This window comes from Electrona antarctica (assembly GCF_951216825.1).
Source record: "Electrona antarctica genome assembly, chromosome: 3".
Taxonomy (NCBI): domain Eukaryota; kingdom Metazoa; phylum Chordata; class Actinopteri; order Myctophiformes; family Myctophidae; genus Electrona; species Electrona antarctica.
Genome location: NC_136808.1, coordinates 6,129,221 through 6,149,207, shown reverse-complemented (window position 1 = coordinate 6,149,207; position 19,987 = coordinate 6,129,221). Strand labels below are relative to the sequence as shown.

The 19,987-nt window shown below is 42.9% G+C and overlaps 1 protein-coding gene across 1 annotated transcript in view; it reads right to left on the bottom strand.

The window, feature by feature from the left end:
* The window catches only part of fes (FES proto-oncogene, tyrosine kinase), a gene marked incomplete at both ends in the record, with an annotated part of 26,711 nt that extends 11,147 nt beyond the window's left edge, over positions 1 to 15,564 (bottom strand). Inside the window, 10 exons of the mRNA XM_079497445.1 lie at positions 2,282 to 2,608; positions 3,186 to 3,269; positions 4,996 to 5,194; positions 6,133 to 6,255; positions 6,770 to 6,892; positions 7,982 to 8,119; positions 8,847 to 9,030; positions 10,093 to 10,189; positions 13,949 to 14,122; positions 15,349 to 15,564. Of these exons, the coding sequence (XP_079353571.1) occupies positions 2,282 to 2,608; positions 3,186 to 3,269; positions 4,996 to 5,194; positions 6,133 to 6,255; positions 6,770 to 6,892; positions 7,982 to 8,119; positions 8,847 to 9,030; positions 10,093 to 10,189; positions 13,949 to 14,122; positions 15,349 to 15,564 (1,665 nt within the window). The remainder of the gene's footprint in view (positions 1 to 2,281; positions 2,609 to 3,185; positions 3,270 to 4,995; positions 5,195 to 6,132; positions 6,256 to 6,769; positions 6,893 to 7,981; positions 8,120 to 8,846; positions 9,031 to 10,092; positions 10,190 to 13,948; positions 14,123 to 15,348) is intronic.
* Positions 15,565 to 19,987: the final 4,423 nt, after the last annotated feature.

Genomic DNA, 19,987 nt, shown 5'->3' with positions numbered 1-19,987 from the left:
CCACTCCTGTTGGGCTTTGATTGGAGCTAATAGAGATCAGTGCAGTAGGCCTATAGCCGCTGGCCCGCTGGAAATAGCAAAACACACTGTGGTAAAAATTGAACATCATTGGGGTTTTACTAAGTGGAATTATTCTAAAAATGTCTTCTACATCCTGACAGTTTTCTGAAAAAGCTATGTCGTCGGTCATTTTTCAAAAATAGCAGACCTACAAGCTTGTAGCGCGCCACTCGGTGGCGCGCTATGAGCTTGTAGATCTGCTATTTTTCAATAGCTAAAGTATGACATAATGCTTAAAACACCAAAAGGGGTTCCCGCCCAAAATGGGTTAGGAACAAGGGATATCAGTGAGACAGAGACGGCTGCCAGTTGTCAGGGAGGGATGCAACGTGTCGTGGCCGTGGGTAATGGAATTATAACCCAATTTTGAAGATTTTTTGTTTTATTTCACGGCCCATTTCGACCAGTTGAGACAGCCACAAACTCATTGGGGAGTTTTCCAGGGAGTAGATGGCGCTCTGGAATATCAGTTGAACATCATTTTAAAGTAGGAACAAAAATCGTGTACCAGTACTGTATGAGGTATATATGGTGCACAGCTCCGTAATCATGATCCCACGAGCCCAGTAGCTGTACACTTTACCAGAGCAGCACACGATGTTTCAACTCTTAGACACCTGGGTATAGAGCAGGTTAAACTGCCCAGACGTGGTGGGGATATCAACAAATTATTACTCACACGAGAAGATTTTTGGATCTACACTTCAGCCCCCAAGGGTCTTAATGAGGACTTTGATTTATGGCCTTTTCTGTAGAGTCCTTGTGGCATATTAGGGTCAGTAACCTAACCTTTTCTTTTCTTTTCTTGTATTATTTTTGTTTTCTCTGATTGTGTGCTGTGCACACTTTGGGTTTAAGATGCCTTAGGGTTATGTACTGTTGTGTACTTCTTGTGCCTTTATGCATTTATCCTATTCGGATGAGTCTTTGGCTGTGGGATTTATGTCTCCAAAATCCTTTTTTCACCTTGTTTAGAGTAGCAGAGGCGCCTCTAAAATCAGTTTAGTAGCACAACTCTTTTATGAGTGTTTTTTCATCTGTTTCACTTGACGTTTATGATGGTGTAAACCTGATGTCTTGTGTCCCAGTTGATTGGTTTATCTTAAAAAGAATATGGGTGTTTCACTCATTATTCCTTTTTTTCTTTATTGTGATGTATTTTCTATAAGAATATTGGGTCTGTCTGTCTTCATATTTACTATGATGGACATCTTTATGTTTACATCTTTAAATATTGATTGACGGTGTTATGAGCACCAGCTGTGTCTGTTTGTTTGTGATGTTCATTGTCCGATGAAGAGCCGTGAGGCTCGAAACGTCATGTCCCTGTGGTGAGAAAATAAAACCTTAAAGGGGCATTCCACTCATTTTCAACATTTTACTATGTCATTAATATACATTAGAGCTGTTGTGTGGAAATAATAAAAAGTCCCCCCATTCTATGTTTCCTAGAACTGGAGGTCTGAAAGAAAGCATTAACATGGTGAAACACATCTTGATGATGTCATCAAGATGTGTTTCACCATGTTAATGATTATTTTCATACTTTTCATACTAGGAAACACATAATGGGGGGACTTTTTTATTATTTCCACACAACAGCTCTAAGGTATGTTAATGACATGGTAAAATGTTGAAAATGAGTGGAATGCCCCTTTAAGCTTTTGGAGCTCAGTCCAGTGTGTGGACCTTACTTTCTTTCATATGGTGCACACTAGGCCACCAACCTTTTAGATTACCTCAGTGGTTCTCAATGTGGGGTCCCGACTAAATGATAGTTAGGAATTGGAACCAAATGGATTATTAATTATAGGTCTGTATAACTTCTGTAACAGACTGGGGCCTGCCATGGGCAGTGGCGTGCACAGATAGACACTAGGGGGTGCTAGAACACCCCCCTGCCCTTTTCCCTCTGGACAAATGTGCCCTTTTGAAAATAAATAAATAATAATAATCTTTTTTTTTTGTACAGTGATACAGTATGTGGACCATGGTGACATTGATCAATTCTTGATAAAAAAGCTTCTAATTATTTAGGCCCCAAAATCTATAAATCTCACACTATTAAGCCAACCGTCCGGTTCCACGCGCTGCACACGGTGCCCTTTTTTTCACTTGAGCACCTGCCCCTCTAAATGTCTGTGCACGCCACTGGCCATGGGGCTCCTTGAAAAATAAAAAAAAGTGAGAGAACCAGTTGGATGCAAGTCATGCAACTTACGCCAACGCTCTGAATGCGGAAGTGTCGACAGGCCCCGTCCCCGTAGACAGAGAGGACGTACTCTTGCTTCCCCTGGCTCTCTCTGACCAGGAAGTCTCCATCGTTCTTCAGCAGCTCCTGCACCTCTAGCCTGGGGATAGCGCCATGATACCAGCCCTGCTGCTGCAGCGGTCGCTCCACCTCTGGCACCAGGGCCAGGCGGGCTGGGGGCACCTCTGGCGCCTGCAGGGCCAGGCGGGCTGGGGGCACCTCTGGCGCCAGGGCCAGGCGGGCTGGGGGCACCTCTGGCGCCAGGGCCAGGCGGGCTGGGGGCACCTCTGGGGGCACCTGCACACAAGAAGACTTGAATAAGGCCTGGGCCGTGGCTCAGCGGTCCAGGCACCTTGGCTGGTAATCCAGTCTGGCAGTGTGCCGCGGGTTCGACTCCCGATCCCGATGGCCTTTACTGCATGTCTTCCCCCCATCTCTCTCCCCATTTCCTGTCAGCCTACTGTCTTACTTACGTACTGCCCTTTATGCCGGCTGGCATGTAGGGCAGCAACAAAGGATCTCCACTTCAGTCTGACAGCCTACTGTCTGTCCCTCCATAAAAAATATAAAATAAAGGCGAAAGCCAAAAAAAAAAACCAAATGTAGATTTAGGCGACTAAAATAGTACGATATTTAGGCGACTAAAACTAGACTAACACTAGAATATTTCAGACGACTAAAATATGACTAAAACGAAATGAAGTTTCATTCCAAGGACCATGTATGACTAAACTAAAACGGAAATGTGCTGCCAAAAACAACACCGTGCTGTACAGTAAGTGACTATAACTTTATTCATAGTTATACTGTACTACTGACTGTGCTGTACAGTAAGTGACTCTAACTTTATTTATAGTTATACTGTACTACTGACTGCGAATCTGCTTTTAAACACGTTGCCCAGGTGGTTGATGATCCCGTCCTTGGTGAGGTGATTGGAACCACTGCTCTCCGGCTCCTGAAAACATAACATCACAGTCGTCAGTACAAGTAAGATGCGCAAACGCGGAAAGCGAACGCAGCTCGTAAATTGCAATAACAACAATTAGAATAAATTACGTACTTTAAGGTTTTTTTAAGTTTTTTACGTACTTTAAGGATTTTTTAAGTGTTTTTTTTAAGTTACGTTTTTTTAGTGTGTGTATGTGTGTGTGTGTGTGTTTTTTTTTAAAGTTTTCTTTAAGTTTTTTTTAAAGTTTTTTCTTTAAGTTTTTTTTAAAGTTTTTTCTTTAAGTTAAGTATTTTTTTAAGTTACGTTTTTTTTAAGTTAAGTTTTGTGTGCGTGTGTGTGTTTTTTGTGTGTGATACAGCTGCGCCCTCTGGTGGCGGGCGGGTGGTGTTACACCGTGACACACACACACACACACACACACACACACACACAGACAGACAGACATGTTCTGCTAGGTCTCATAGTTAGTGCTCACTGCATTCACAATAAGAGCAAAAACAGTGATCGGAAAATCAAGGTTGATATGCAATACATTGCAATTTAATTAGTCTGAACTTCCAGTACTGAGACCTAATCTTAATGGTTGATGTGTGCAATAGGATTCTTTAATTAGCTGTTTGTTGTTTGAGTGTTGTTGCCCTTTTGTTGGTAGCCTATTTTATCAGTGATCTTGTTTTTGACAGTGAAATCAAAACAGGGATTTTAATTCCTGTCATGTTACGACAACATATGAGTGACATACTGTAGGACGTTTGTAAGACATACGTGCCACTGGCGGGATTATAGGATAAGTGAAGAACAGGTTTAGTGAGGCGTTACCAATTATATATGTTTTTTGTTATTATTTCCAGAATGAAAATAAATAAGGGGATGCACAGCACCGAAATGGAAATGCCGATGTTTCAAATAACAATTTAGCTGATAGCCGACACTGATACCGATACGTTTATTTAGTTTCTGTTGTTTTCATTTCCCTCTTTTGTACCAGGGAAACAAATACGATCTATTTGCCAATAACGGCAAATATTGGCCGAGATACCGATATGTACAGTAGCTGCATCCCGAAAAATTACTGTTCTTCAAAAGTAGTGTTTCCATGGCAATAATGACGGCGGCGGTCATGACTGTTCATGCTAAGGCCTCACTCAGACCTTTAAAACATTGATGCATGCTTGTTGTATAATGTTGTAAGTGTCATGGCTGCCCCAATGCATTTCCAATGGAAGTCACATGGTTTGATACAACATTTTGGACTACAAGCTGTTGTATGGCTTTCGGCTGTGTTTCGACTGCGCCCCTCCCCCTCATACAACACAAATGTTGTGTCAAACCATGTGACTCCCATTGGAAATGCATTGGGGCAAGCTGTATCACACCCTTTGTATACAACAAGCATACAGTACATCAATCTGTTGCGACCGTGTGAGTCAGGCCTAAGAAAATGCCAGAAAGCCAGATAAAGAGCCACATATACAGCTTGTAGATCGGCTATTTTCAATAGATTTCCTACACATTTTGAACTTGTGAAATGGGACATTCTGCAATATGAATACGTTTACTTTTATTACTTTAAGTACATTTTGATGCCGATACCTTTATACTTTTACTCAAGTACATTTTCAATTTCGTACTTTTACTTGTAACAAAGTATTTATATGTAAATTGCAGTATTGGTACTTTTACTTGAGTAAAACAATTGAGTACTTTTTTCCACCTATACTGGAACATGTACCCTGGAAGTGGTGGTGGAGACTACAGAGCTGTTGTCATCATCAGGCATCAAGGCAGAAGGGGGGTCACGGGACCCCAGCCACTCCAGTCTCTCCGTGATCAGCAGCCTCTGAGCCTCCAGCCTGGCTCTGGCGCCCAGGGTCAGCAGGACCTGGTGCCGACACTCCTCCAGCGCATGCAGCTTGCTGAACTGGTACACCCTGCAGTGTGCATGGGATTTGGGCAAAGTTGAAACTTTGAAAATGATTCTCGTTTGTTAAAACATTAACTGTTCTTTTTTCTTCGTCTGTCACGAGCGTCATGAAGGAACTTCAGCCTGGTTTACGCACTCCAAATAATCCTAGTGTTGTTTCTGTCGACTAAAACCAATGTTCGCCGACTACCTTTTTTCACCGACGAAAACTACATGGAAACTAAATTAAAACTAAGCTATGATGACTAAAACTAAGACTAAATATGTTCACAATTTCGTCAACAGATAAAAACTAGAGTAAAAATGTTAGGAAGGGACTAGTGGACAAGACATTAGACCCAGCAACATGTTTAAGCATTTATTTCATATTTACATGTCGATTTCAGCTCTGACACTTATTTCAGACATGCTCTAGTATGTGAAGAGTCTGCCTGTGCTATAAACTCATTTTGAAAAAAGGTTTTTCTCCTCTGGTGGAAAAGCTGGAATTTCCGCGATGGCAGGCTCTCAGTCAAATCTGGTCACATTACACTGGACACCCAGGATGTTCCTGTGTGCCGTCTGGGGTTAAACCCATAGAGTATATAAAAGGATAGAGACTGAACTGGCGCGAAGCTCCGCCCCCCCCAGCTATTCATGTCAGTGGAAGTTGCTCAGTGGCGTTTTGAAGCACCCGGAAGACTGCCGGAAGTAACGTCTCAGAACGTCTACTTCCGCATTTGACCACCAAATTTTGGTGGTCAAATGCGGAAGTGCAACCGAGCGCTCAATGTTAAAGCCCAGCTGCACGGGGTTTCCCGGTCATGAATACACGGGTCCGCCTGTAGTCCCTCCTCCTACCACTAGGGCCCAGAGCTTCAACGTTGAATAGCCTCACTGGCCCCTTGGTTATACCTCACCTCTAGCTCTGCCCCTGAAACATCACAGGAACTATGGCTACCTCACCTCTGTCCTTTCTTCATTCCCCCATTCTCTGCCTCCAGTTGCAGCTCCAGGTGGTTGACTGAATCCTGCTGTGAAGCCAGGACTCTAGCCAGAGGAAGCAGCTCCTCCTCTGTCGCAGTCAGTCTGCAGAGAGAGAGAGAGAAGAGGTATAGGCGAGGGCAGGCGTGGGCAGCATATAGAGATAATAATATGACAGGGAGAAGCATGAGGTTTAAACTAGGCTGGGGACGTATATACCCGGTGGAAAAAAGATGGCAAGGATAAGCCTTGAGTGATAGAAGAGTTAGCAAGGGGTGGGAACAGTGGAAATCAATATGCCACTGCGAGTTATGTTGAGGGGTTGGAGAGAGAGAGAGAGAGTGCACTGTGTGTGTGTGTGTGTGTGTGTGCGTGCGTGCGTGCGTGCGTGCGTGCGTGCGTGCGTGCGTGCGTGCGTCCAAACAGATGCAATTATGCCTAATTTATGCTCCATTGTAAGTAACACATCACAGGCCAAAAATAGACAAAGTACAAGCTTGCAACACATCACATCCGCGACGCATTGTGAGCTCGCGGGTCGGCTATTTTCAGAGCACGACGACTTCGAGTGAAGTATGAACAGGGCTTAAAGGCAAGGCTGTATATGCTCTGTACTCACCTGTGTGTGAGTGCCTCCAACGTGAGGTCGTTCAGTTGAATCTCTCCGGGCTTCAGTTGAGCAGCGATGTCCTCTAGAAGAGCACAGTCAAAGTGTGCACAGACTGGGATGTCACCTGCAGATCTATAGACCCATAGACAAAGACAGGTGCACACACACACACACACACACACACACACACACACACACACACACACACACACACACACACACACACACACACACACACACACACACACACACACACACACACACACACACACACACACACACGCACACACACACACACACACACACAAATAGAGATGTTAACCCATTTAGGCATGACCTCAAATTTAAAAAAAAAATCTTCTAAATCCTCCGCTTTCCTGAAATAAATATTTTCACGATTTTTCAAAAATAGCAGACCTACAAGCTCGTAGCGCGCTACGAGCTTGTAGATCTGCTATTTTTCAATAGCCGACTATTTTTCAATAGCTAAATTATAACATAATGTTTAAAACACCAAAAGGGGTTCCCGCCCCCAAAATGGGTTAACATCTTTATTTGCGTTCACATTTAACAAGAAATTCTGGAACACAAACATTTTGTAGATGCACAATCTTGGGAAACTCAACAACAAGTATTTCAGGATACAGATCACGGGTATACAGGAAGCTTCACCTCCTCCATATATGGTCGTGGTGGTGGTGAATGCCAATTCTCACAGACATTTTGCCAGCTCCCAATTAGCCTAGCTCTTGGCTTGGGCATTCCTGCAATCTGCAGGCTTCTCAAAACTGATTTATGGACATAATAACCGAGGCTTCCAAATATGAACACAAGCAGTTCACATTTGTAACCAAGCTGTATAATAGCATCCAAGACGTTGGTACTTAAGCACCGCGTGGTAAGGAATGCCTCTTCCAGACTGTGGTCAAATACTGTACCACTTCCAAAATGGTCACTTCTCTACTGTCCTCATCAACAACAACAACAACAACAACAGTTGTGATGCAATGTAGGCAACCTGTTCTTTCCATTCCCCTGCTATATTAAATGTATGACCTAGGTAGGTGTGCGCGCGCACGCACGCACGCACGCACGCACGCACGCACGCACGCACGCACGCACGCACGCACGCAGTTGTTAACATTATGATCCTCTTGAAATGTGGGTCTTCATGGCTTCATGGTGGTTTAAGAGAAGACGGCGTTTAGGCCTATACAGTACCTGTTCTGTTGGATGAAGTTTTCATATTCCTTTTCAGGGTCTATTGATTTCAGAGCCGAGAACATCTCCTTGTGGATGCGCTCCACTTCATGGTGGACAAGACTGGATATGTCAAAATACTCCTGCAAGATCTCCCTCCTGGGTCAGAGGTTATGTGGATAGCATCTCATAAGATTAATACAATAAAGATAATACATTAATATAACTAGAACAGTGCCCGGCGTTGGGGGGTGATCAGGTGTGATCAATTAGCTAATAATAAAGGGAGAGGTCGTGCATCATTGTGATGTCAGAACGTCATTGTGATGCCAGAGCAGGCCAGCTCCATATATGGAGATCTAGGGGGCACAGACGTACACGCAGTGTCGAGTCGGTCAGACGCACGGTTGTCCAGAACCGCCCCAAAAGGCCTCTTCCCAGGGATCTGGACCTGATCAACCCCTATATCTCCATATATGGAGCTGGCCTGCTCTGACATCATTCTGACATCGGCATAGACTCCATATTAAGGGCATGCCTGACAAAGAACTCCATATATGGGCATAAAAGGGACACAGACATAATAACTGGTGTGGGGCATCCGTTTCCAACTTGCGTCGTTCCAAGAAGGCCAGCGCGCAACGGGCACCGCCCTAGTAATAATAATAATAAAATACATAAAAGTAATAATAAAATATGCACTTTGCAAAATGTAATATAAATGAAATGTTTTCTTATCAGGAATAATTCACACGCACGTGCACACACACACACACACACACACACACACACACACACACACACACACACACACACACACACACACACACACACACACACACACACACACACACACACACACACACACACACACACACACACTTACAGTATGAGCACCATCTCCTGCTGTAGGCTCTGCAGTGCATCAAGCAGGGCCGGCTGGATCTTACTGTAATGCTGCTGGTGATATACTTGGGCTGCTTTCACAGACAGGACATAGTCGTTGTGCAACTCATGGTGTCTCAGCATAGCCTTGACATGGCGTTCTTTTGCCTTGTCGCGTTCCTTGTCTGTACACGCACGCACGCACGCACACGCACACGCACACGCACACGCACACATTATATAGAACAGGAGTTCCCAAACCTTTTCAGGTCGAGACCCAAAATTTGCTGTCTCCCTGGGACCCAAAAAATATATAATGAATTAACCGCTAAAGCCTATTTCGATATACATTCTCAAAAGCTTGTGAGCTTTCCTAACAAGCAACATTGTAAAAAAAAGAAGGAAAAAAAAGAGAAAAATAAATATTTTCTGAAACATACAATATGAATGTTTCAGAATTTTGATTTCAGAAACTCTTTTTAATTTATTTTTTTGTTAAAGTTTTCAAACATTTACAGATTTTATTATTATAATTATTTATTTATTTCCTTTTTTTGTAGGACGAGTACAGTAGTATAAGTATACAGTACTTACTGTAGTACGTACTTAGGGCCTGTGTGTGGGAGACATGCACAGCCATAGTTATTATAGAGTGGATGGCTCTGTGTGTCAGAATGAGAGGAGAGGCTCGGAGAACACAGGCTGTTTTGCAGTTTTGTTTTCGTCGACTAAAACTATGACGAAAAATGTTCGTCGACTACCTTTTTTCACTGACGTAAACTAAATGGAAACTAAATAAAAACTAAGCCATGATGACTAAAACTGAGACTAAATATATTGCCAATTTCGTCAACAAATAAAAACTAGACTAAAACGTTAGGAATGGACTACAGTGGACAATTGATCCAGTATAAGTCATTTTACACTTGGTTGCATGCTGAAAATAGCAGATCTACAAGCTGCGACGCGTTGTGAGCTTGTAGATCTGCTATTGTAAAATCAGCCATTATGACGGCATCAAGGCCCGCCGAAATACATTTTAGTCGACTAAATCAACTGTAGATTTAAGTGGACTAAAATCTTATGACATTTAGTCGACTAAAACTAGACTAACACTAAAACATTCCGTGTGACTAAAATGTGACTAAAACTAAATGAAAACTATCCACGAGACTATGACTAAAACTAAAATAGAAATTTGCTGCCTCTAAAGCCCTTTTTGAGTGAAGTGAGAGTGGGTTCTGCACCTTTACTAGCGTCCTGGTACTTCTTCTGGGCCAGTGCTGCGTCCCTCGCAGCTTGTCTGTAGCTACTTCTTGACCGCTCCAGCTCTGTGTGGATGACCTAGAGCAGGGGTATAGGCAACCTTTATTATCAGAAGAGCCATTTTTGGCCCAAAAACGTATTACAATTCTATCCGGAGCCGCAAAATATGTTTGCTTTAATAAAGCAAACTTTAAGTATTTGTGATTTTTTTCTGGTCTTTCAATATTACATTTTATTGTTTGCTAATTTCTCAAAGCAATATCAAGTATACTGTACCAGTAAGCCAGCAGCATTGGTGGTGAAAACAAACAAAGATGTCTTATCATACATTCTTCTATTTCCCTTCATTACATTTGATTCTTATTTTTATCTGGTGTATAAGGCAACATTGTTTTGCAATATCAAAATGAAAGAATAACTTTATGCCTACTACAAATTCAATAATAAATTATGATTAAATGTAAAAAATAAAAATAAAAAATAAAAGAAAGGAAAAAAAAGTGCATGCAGCACAGCACAAAGGGAAGTAGTCGTTTTATCCATTTAGACCTGAGAACGATTCTACAAATGTCTTCTAAATCCTGCCAGTTTTCTGACAAAACCTCATGTTTCTATGTCGGTGGTTCTCAAACATGTTCATGTAAAGGACCCCCCAGAAATAAATATATATATATATATATATATATATATATATATATATATATATATATATATATATATTCAAAGATCTGCGCCACATGTTTCGAAAATAGCAGACCTATACAAGCTCGTAGCGCGGCACCGAGTGCCGTGCTACAAGCTTGTAGATCTGCTATTTTTCAATAGATAAAGTTTAAAATAATGGTTAAAACACCAAAAGGGGTTCCCGTACGGGAACCCAAGGCATATTACTAATGTAATGTTCAAAATGTCATGAAGGCACTCCACACAGACACCCGCTCAGTGGCCCTGTGGTTAGAGTGTCCGCCCTGAGACTGTCCTTGTACATAATAGGTAAATGTCTATGTATTTTGTTTATGGTGTTATCATTGTGTATGCACATTTTGTGAGTGTCTTGTAAGCCCGTGCGGACTGGGCATCTTATGATGTAGGACACTTTAATAAAAACTCTATCTATCTATGTACATCAAGCTGCCTCACACTACAGAAACAGGAGAGAGGCTCCATATGGCCTCCTGGCTCAGCAAGGCTTACTTTACCCCACACTGCAGGTGTTATTTTGTAAAAGAAATAGCCATTGCAGTCTACAACGTGTCATGACTTGAGTAATACATAATATGTATATGCACATATTAACTGTATATATGATGATTTCAGGTGTGCCAGTACAGTACAGTACAGTACAGTACAGTACAGTACAGTACAGTACAGTACAGTACAGTACAGTACAGTACAGTACAGTACAGTACAGTACAGGGACCCCCACACGGTAACTCTGTCATTTGTCAACCGTTTCGGACGCGGGCCGGCTTGCCGGAATCGGGCCGGCACCCTGGGTGCGTTCCTGTGGGTCTGGAACTCCCCCCCCCCCCGTGGACCCCCACACGGCGTTGCACCACTTACTTCACACAGGTGTGATTTTTTAATAGTCTTTTGGCGACACCTCGGATAGCTCAGTTTTCTGTCCGTACCATTCCCAAAAATTACAGTACAGCTCCAAAACGAATGACTAAAATAGTGTTTCAGTGTGTCTGGGGCAGACGCTCACGACTAAAATAGTGTTTCAGTGTGTCTGGGGCAGACGCTCACGACTAAAATAGTGTTTCAGTGTGTCTGGGGCAGACGCTCACGACTAAAATAGTGTTTCAGTGTGTCTGGGGCAGACACTCACGACTAATAGTGTTTTTTTTTATTTAACCCATTTTGGGAGGGAACCTCTTTTGGTGTTTTAAACATTATGTTATAATTTAGCTATTGAAAAATAGCAGATCTACAAGCTCATAGCGCGCCACCGAGTGGCGCGCTACGAGCTTGTAGATCTGCTATTTTTTAAAAATCGTGAAAATATTTATTTCAGAAAACTGGAGGATTTAGAAGATTTTTTTTTAATTTCGACGTCAGGCCTGAATCGGTTAAAAGGTTACATCAATATGAGATTTGGACTACGGTATATCCCCAAAAATTACCTAGACTTGTCTCTCAGCACACGTTTTGAAAACGATACTACATCAAAGCATTGGCGTCAGCCCTTCATCTGTACACTGCAGCAAGAAAGGCCTAGCAAATCAACTAAATGTCTACAAATTGCTATTATGAACCAATATGGATTGCTGAAATAAACATAATTTGCGTGGCTGCTAAAATTGGGTAATAAAAGGAACATTGTGAGGGAAACTACAGTAGCCTAATGGACTGTTAATCAAAATATGTTTTGTCACCAAACTGGGTTTCTGGTCCATTAATTTTCATTTGATGTGACTGCTCTGTATTAATATAGCTGATATTGCAGTTCTGCCCTGTGTGTCAAAAAGGGTTAGCCAGAAGGTTCATACAAAGAGGAAAAGTCTGGAGTGAAAATGATAATTTATGTACCAGTATAAAACACGCACGCACGCACGCACGCACGCACGCACGCACGCACGCACGCACGCACGCACGCACGCACACACACACACACACACACACACACACAGCCTTATGGCTATTGAAGGCCCATTGACCAAAACCTTTTCAATATAAGAATATGTAATATTGTGAGCTAAGCTTTCACTATTCGCCATTTCTCCATTTTGTAAATTTAGAACGTTTTGGTCACGTGGACAGACAAAGTTGGTTCAGTATTCGCATGTGTGAGTGGGTTTATCACACCTTAGATAGATAGATAGATAGATAGATAGATAGATAGATAGATAGATAGATAGATAGATAGATAAAAAATAATAATAATAATAAACAGTGCAAACAATAATAAACAAAAACCTATATACAGTCATATAAAGTCGATCAGTGCGTCACAATAAAGTGAATTATGTGCGTCTCGTCAAGGAAAAACAAGACAAACTAGAAAAAGTGCCCCTCGGGGCACAGGTCTCCACCAGGGCAGGTCAGGTTGTGGCCTCCTGGTGGCGCTATAATAGGCCAATGTGAAAAGGGTGCCAATTCTTCATACGCCTTTGATGGCAATTGGATGATTTGAGGCATTTAGTTCCAAAAATGTGTTTTGCAAAAATCAACCTGTTGGTGGCGCTATAACAGGCCAATGTGAAAAGGGTGGGATATATTCCTCAGCCTAGTAAGAAAATGTGTGAAAGATTTCACGTAAATTGCATGCTGCGTTCATGATTTGAGGCTTTTGTTCAAAACGGGGCAATCTTGCAAACTGTGAAAGCCAATTATAGCCAATTAGGATGGAATATGAAATATCGGACAGATCCGACTTGAGCACATGACCATAGAGATAGTGTGTAACGATTTGTGAGATTTTTGGACAGAATCTGGAGGAGTAGCCTAATATCAAAAAATGTGTTTTGCAAAAGTCGGCCTCCTGGTGGCGCTATAAAGGCAGATGCGGAAAATGCAGGTCAAAGGTTTGTCCTTGGCCTCTAGGGAGTGTGCATGCAACGTTTCACGCAGATCGGTGCAGTTTTAGGTAAAAAATGTGAAAAGCTGCCTCATGGTGGCGCTATAACAGGCCGTTCTGGAAAATGTGGGGCAGAGGTTCATCGTTGGCATCCAGGGAGTGTGTGTGCAAAGTTTGGCATCGACCGGGTTAACGGTGCCGGAGATTAGCTGTACACAGACGGACGGAAGGACGGACACACACACACACACACGGACGGAGTGCAAAACATACTCTCTCCCCATGCCTTCGGCCTGGTGGAGACAATAAGGTCTCACCTTATTGAGTTCCTGGTGGAGTAGACTCCATCGCTCGGCGTAGGTCTTGCGGAGTTGCTGCTTGTCTCTGATGAGGAGCGTCAGCTTGCTCACGGGACCGTCCAGCAGGTCCTCTGACCGCTTACGCATCACGCGGCTCAGGTTGTCCGTCTGACAGTACAGCACAGCCCATGACTAACGGGAGAAAGAATGAATGAAAAATAATTACAAAAAAACAAATATGGATGGTGCTAAAAAGCAGAAAGAACGGGTGCAGTACTTAGTTTAGACCGTTTTTGGTTTAGACTAGTCATTGGTTAGACCAGTCATTAGTCCTACAACTACAACCTATCTCAAACCCTCACCCTAAACCTATAACCTCCCACGGGGCAGCACACCTAAACCTAACCTTAACCCATATAACCAATGACTAGTCTAAACTAAGTATGCACCCCGTAGAGGGAGCTGACTAAAATGTATGAGCCATTTTCACAAATTTGTTGCCTTAAAATAAAGTAAGTCTCGGAGCTCTACAAACTGGTGTGCGGATGTTCTTCCTCTTCCTTGATGATGTATGTCATTTCTGTAATGAATGACATGTCCAAAATAAGGACACGTTACTGTGTACATTTTCTGCAGTGACATATACCCAAATATTGCTGTGGCTCAGGGACGTGCACACATAGACATCAAAGGGGGCTTCAGCCCCTGCCCTTTTACCCGTCTGTAAAACAACTGCCCTCTCCAGACCACGGATGCAGCATTTACTATAGTGGAAGAAATGCAAATGCCCTCCTCTCCTTTCCATGCCATACCGGAAGGCAGCATTCAGGAGAAAAGCCTGTTTTCCCCCCAAGTCTCCTGAACTTGAACACAGTATTTTGCGTTGAACAAATTTGTTTCGAAATCCATGTCGTTACACACCGCATCTCCACTAGCTAAAGAGTGCTGTGTTGCGCCCCGAAAATAGCTGATCTACAAGCTCTCAACGCGACGTGTTGAGAGCTTGTAGATCTGCTATTTTCACTATTTTCTGTCCAAAAATGCCCTCTTACGACGGGATTTCAGCCCCTGCCCCTCTAACACTCTCTGCACGTCCCTGCTGTGCCTTAGGCTTCGTACACACATATCAGACGAACATGCTCTGTGCTGTCCGTGTTTCATGGCCGCCTCAATGCTTTTCCAATGGAAGTCACGTGGTTTGACCAAACAGTTGTGTGTGATGGGGGGAGGGGGGGCAATCAAACACAAGTGTTTGGTCAAACCACGTGACTTCCATTGGAAAAGCATTGGGGCGGCCATGAAACACAGGCAGAGCACAGCACAGTTGTTCTTTATGTGTGTACGAAGCCTCAGTGGCCATTGTTCATGATTCTAGCCCCAAAATGTATGCAGTGATTCTACCCCAGTCTAGGCATCACCTTGTTGAGCAGGCTGATGTAATCCATTCCTCCTCCAGACTGAAGCCTGTCCACCACGACAGACATCTGGTGAAGCTGTGCAGAGAACTCCCGCTCGCTCTTGGCCCGTTGCGTCATCCATTTCTTCATGGCCTCCATCAGGTGGAGCTCAGAGTCTTGGAGCCGCAGAAGGGCTGCATGTGCTTGAGGACACCAGAGAACCTCCCCGAACCCCATCTCTGAAAATGAAGGTCAGAACTTTAGACCTGTCGATTCTACAAAATGACAGTTTTCTGAAAAACCTGTTTCTCGTTCTCAAACTATTTCATGTCAAGGAAATTATATGTAATTGGCCACCGACCCCCATCTGAAAATATGTTGTTCCAGGGACCCCCCCCCCCCCCCCCCCCAGAACCAAAATTTGAGTTAAAAACATTGGCTCTGAAAGAGACTTGCGCCACATTCACGATTTTTCAAAAATAGCAGACCTACAAGCTCGTAGCGCGCCACTCGGTGGCGCGCTATGAGCTTGTAGATCTGCTATTTTTCAATAGCTAAAAGTATAACATAATGCTTAGTTAAAACACCAAAAGGGGTTCCCGCCCAGAATGGGTGCCTCGCCCATGCTGTAGGTTGTATGATAATGAGGGAGGGATTAGGGTTATGATGTCACTAAAAGTGGTGGTATTTCAATGCGTGAATCTTTTCTACGTCCGAGCATAGACATGGTAACCTGCCCCCGCCTGCCTCTGATTGGCCTATACCGACACTGCCGGCCGCACCAGACTTTCCTCCGAGGTGGACGATACATGCTGGACAGTCTGCCGCGAGGTTACGGCAAAACGGCATAAACGATATTAGTTTGCCCTTCCTGTGGGTTCCAGACCCACAGGAACGCACCCAGGGTGCCGGCCCGATTCCGGCGAGCCGCCCCGCGTCCGAAACGGTTGGGAAATGACCATGCTGTTTTCGTGCTCAGACGCACCCACACACCCACACACCCACACACAGTCACTTAAGGAAGTGGTTGCACCACTTAAACACACTTAAACACATTTGAATATGTCAACCACACCTGACATGTATACAAAACAGAAAAAGTACAAACATCACTGCAGCACTCCATCTTTTACCAACCCTTTAGTTAGTAAAACAAACTTGAGTTACAATTGTACCGCCTTCAGTCTACACGGAATCGCTTGGTCAAAAATAGCAGATCTACAAGCTCACAAGGTGTTGCAACACGATGCGAGCTTGTGGATCGGGTATTTTAGGCAAAGAGATTTTGTGTAGATGGAAAAAAGCTGTACAGTAAATGGTAAATGGTGCATTTATATAGCGCCTTTATCCAAGGCGCTTTACATAGATTGTGCATTACATTCACCCATTCACACAGACATTCATACACCGATTGCGGCGGAAGCCATGCAAGGTACCAACCAGCACATCGGGAGCAATTTGGGTTTCAGTGTCTTGCCCAAGGACACTTCGACATGTAGACAGGAGGAGCCGGGATTCGAACCGCCGACCCATGGATCATTGGACGACCTGCTCTACCTCTTGAGCCACAGTCGCCACAGTAAATCATCCAAATAATTACTTGATTCCGTGAAATCTAGTGAAAAGATTCTTCATAAGATCTCAATCAGATTATTATTTAAAATAATCAGACCATAATTGACTTGTATAATATATAAAACGTAAAAATGTTTGTCCAATACAAATAATAAGAGCCAATGACAATACCAGTCAGCCTCTTTGGCTGAAGTCTCTGCAGAGAGAATGAAATAAACAGAACATAAACAAACAATGGGTAAATTTGCTTTTCCTCCTTTACATTTAGCCCAAATGTAACTTAAAGAATTAAAAGTAAAACAAAATCTATGTTTCTAAATATACTAAAAGAAAAATATAATTTATGTCGAAAACTATACTCACACTTGCATTTCATTCAAAATGTTATTTAAGTTAGTTAACTTACTATACACCCACCTCTGCTATGCACAATATATTTTCTGTCTCTCAGAAATAATCCATATGGAGTCTGTAGAAGGTAACGTTGGGTTTGTAGAGTCTGTAGAAGGTCAGATTGAGAAACATAGGCTATACTGATGAAACAGTCACTGATAACTGAGCCACCGTATGACCAGGGGGCTATTCACACAATTTCACTTCCCCTTGGAACAAAACAGAAAGTAGTTGAAATGAAACACTTCCTCATGTGTTCTCGGTTCGGTTCTGTTAATATTATGACTTCAACAATAAGCAATTACTGTCTGCCACAGTAATTCCTATACTGATTTATACATTAATTAGTCAACCATGAACCAAACCAACCAACCAACCAACCAACCAGCTAGCAGAGATTAAAATAGGGTGCATTTTGCATCCCAAAATGCAGTTTATAGTTAAGGGACGCAATAAAACAACGACCTCTGCATCCACGGGATGCACTACTGTACTGTTTTTTATTCTAGTTTATTTTGCTAGCTTTAGTTATAATAATCATTTATTCTTCTGTTTTCTACATGCATATAACCTCATTAAGACCATATAAAATAAAATGAGAGTTAAATGCTGCAATTTGTAAAAAATTGCAGCATTATATGACTCCTAACGTCGTTGAAGTGGGACTCATAAAATGTCCCTGGGACTCATATAAAAGACCATCCCTGCATCCCGGGACTCATTACATTGAAAACCTATTTACATCACTGAGCTAGTTAACCATCCATCCCTATCTCTAGCATAATTTCTCTCTCCCCTCTGTCACTCCATCCATATCTCTATCTATCTTCTAGGGCCCTTCTCGGCCCCACCCCTCTCCCATTTGTTTATATTGTGTTTAGTTTCCAAGATGGCTGCAGCACCAGGAGGGGGTCTGAATAACACAGCTTTGATGGATGTGTTCTGCCCCCCTCCCCTCCCCCCCATCAAACAAAAATGTTTGGTCAAACCATATGGGCTTCCATTGGAAATGCATTGGAGCGGCCATTAAACAGACACAAGACAAACACAAGACAGGTGTCCTGAATGTGTGAACGCAGCCCAGTGAGGGCATGTGTCGACCCTACCCACTCACATCCGCCCCACCCCCCTCCTGGTGCTGGGGCCATCTTGGATCCTTAACCCATTTTGGGCGGGAACCCCTTTTGGTGTTAGCATTATGTTATGCTAACACCAAAATTGAAAAATAGCAGATCTACAAGCTCATAGCGCGGCACCGAGTGCCGCGCTACGAGCTTGTAGGTCTGCTATTTTTGAAAAATCAAAGAACGACTGACATAGAAACATAGCTTTTTCAGGATTTTGTCAGGATTTAGAAGACATTTTTAGAATCTGATCTCAGGTCAAAATGGGTTTTAACACAATATAAACAAATGGGTGAGGGGTGGGGCCGAAAAAGTCCCTTATTATCCATCCATCCATCCATCCATCCGCTTATCCATAATTAGGTTATGGAGGTAATGATTCCAGCAGAGAATGCCAGAAATTGAATGCCAGGCCTGTGGGGATATAACCCCCCCTCTGGTCCGTCTGTGGTCTGCCCTCAGCCCTATATATGTTCCCTTTAAAAAGTCAAGCATTGAAGGGTTAGCTTGGTGCAGGTTTAATACAAATTATGAACAAAACTAGCAACTTTATTTGTGGTCCAACCAGGCATTTAGGATGCTTCATAGTTCATACTAAACAAGTAAGACACGCGAACGCGGGAAGCGAACGCAGCTCGTAAATTGCAATGACAACAATTAGAATAAATTACGTAGTTTAAGGTTTTTTTTAAGATTTTCTTTTAAGTTAAGTTTTTTTTTAAAGTTTTTTTTTAGTGTGTGTGTGTGTTTTTGTGTTGTGGTGTTTTTTGTGTGTGATACAGCTGCGCCCTCTGGTGGCGGGCGGGTGGTGTTACAGCGTGACACACAGACAGACAGACAGACACACACACAGACATGTTCTGCTAGGTCTCATAGTTAGTGCTCACTGCGTTCGCAATTAGATAAAAAATGCTGGTAACAAGAAAGAATCCCTGGCCAGAGGGCAGCCGGGACATTTGTACTATTTTAAAGATGGAGTGCTGTGATTGTTGTACTTTTTCTGTTGTGTATGTGCTATGGAGTTAACATTACTCCATAGACACATACTTAGGTGTGCTTAGAATATTGAAATGTCTTCCCTGTGTATTCTGTTTTCTTTCTGAAAGCTGAAAGCCTTTGAGTCAGAAGGCCCAAACGAAATGACAGTGATATAGTGACATCACAATATCACCCCTCCTTTATCACATACAACAACAGCTGTGGGTGCTTCAGTTCACCACCCACCAGGCAAAACAGGCAGTTCCAAGTATTTTCACGCGCACTCTCTTAGTTCCAAGTATTTTCACGCGCACTCTCTGTTCCAAGTATCAAGACCTGATACTGGTAAGTACGTAAGTAAGTACATTTTATTTATAAAGCACCTTTCGAAACAAGGTTACAAAGTGCTGAACAGTGACACAATATAAGTGGTATAGTCGCTATCACGCTGCAGACCAAGACCTCGCCGGTTCATCGTCTATAAACGGAAGTAGCAGAATTTGGCGTAAACTTACTTTACTTTACTTACAATGTGACTTTTGAGCAGTGCAGTCACTCAAATGACCAGCAATGTCTGTCCCTATCTCTGG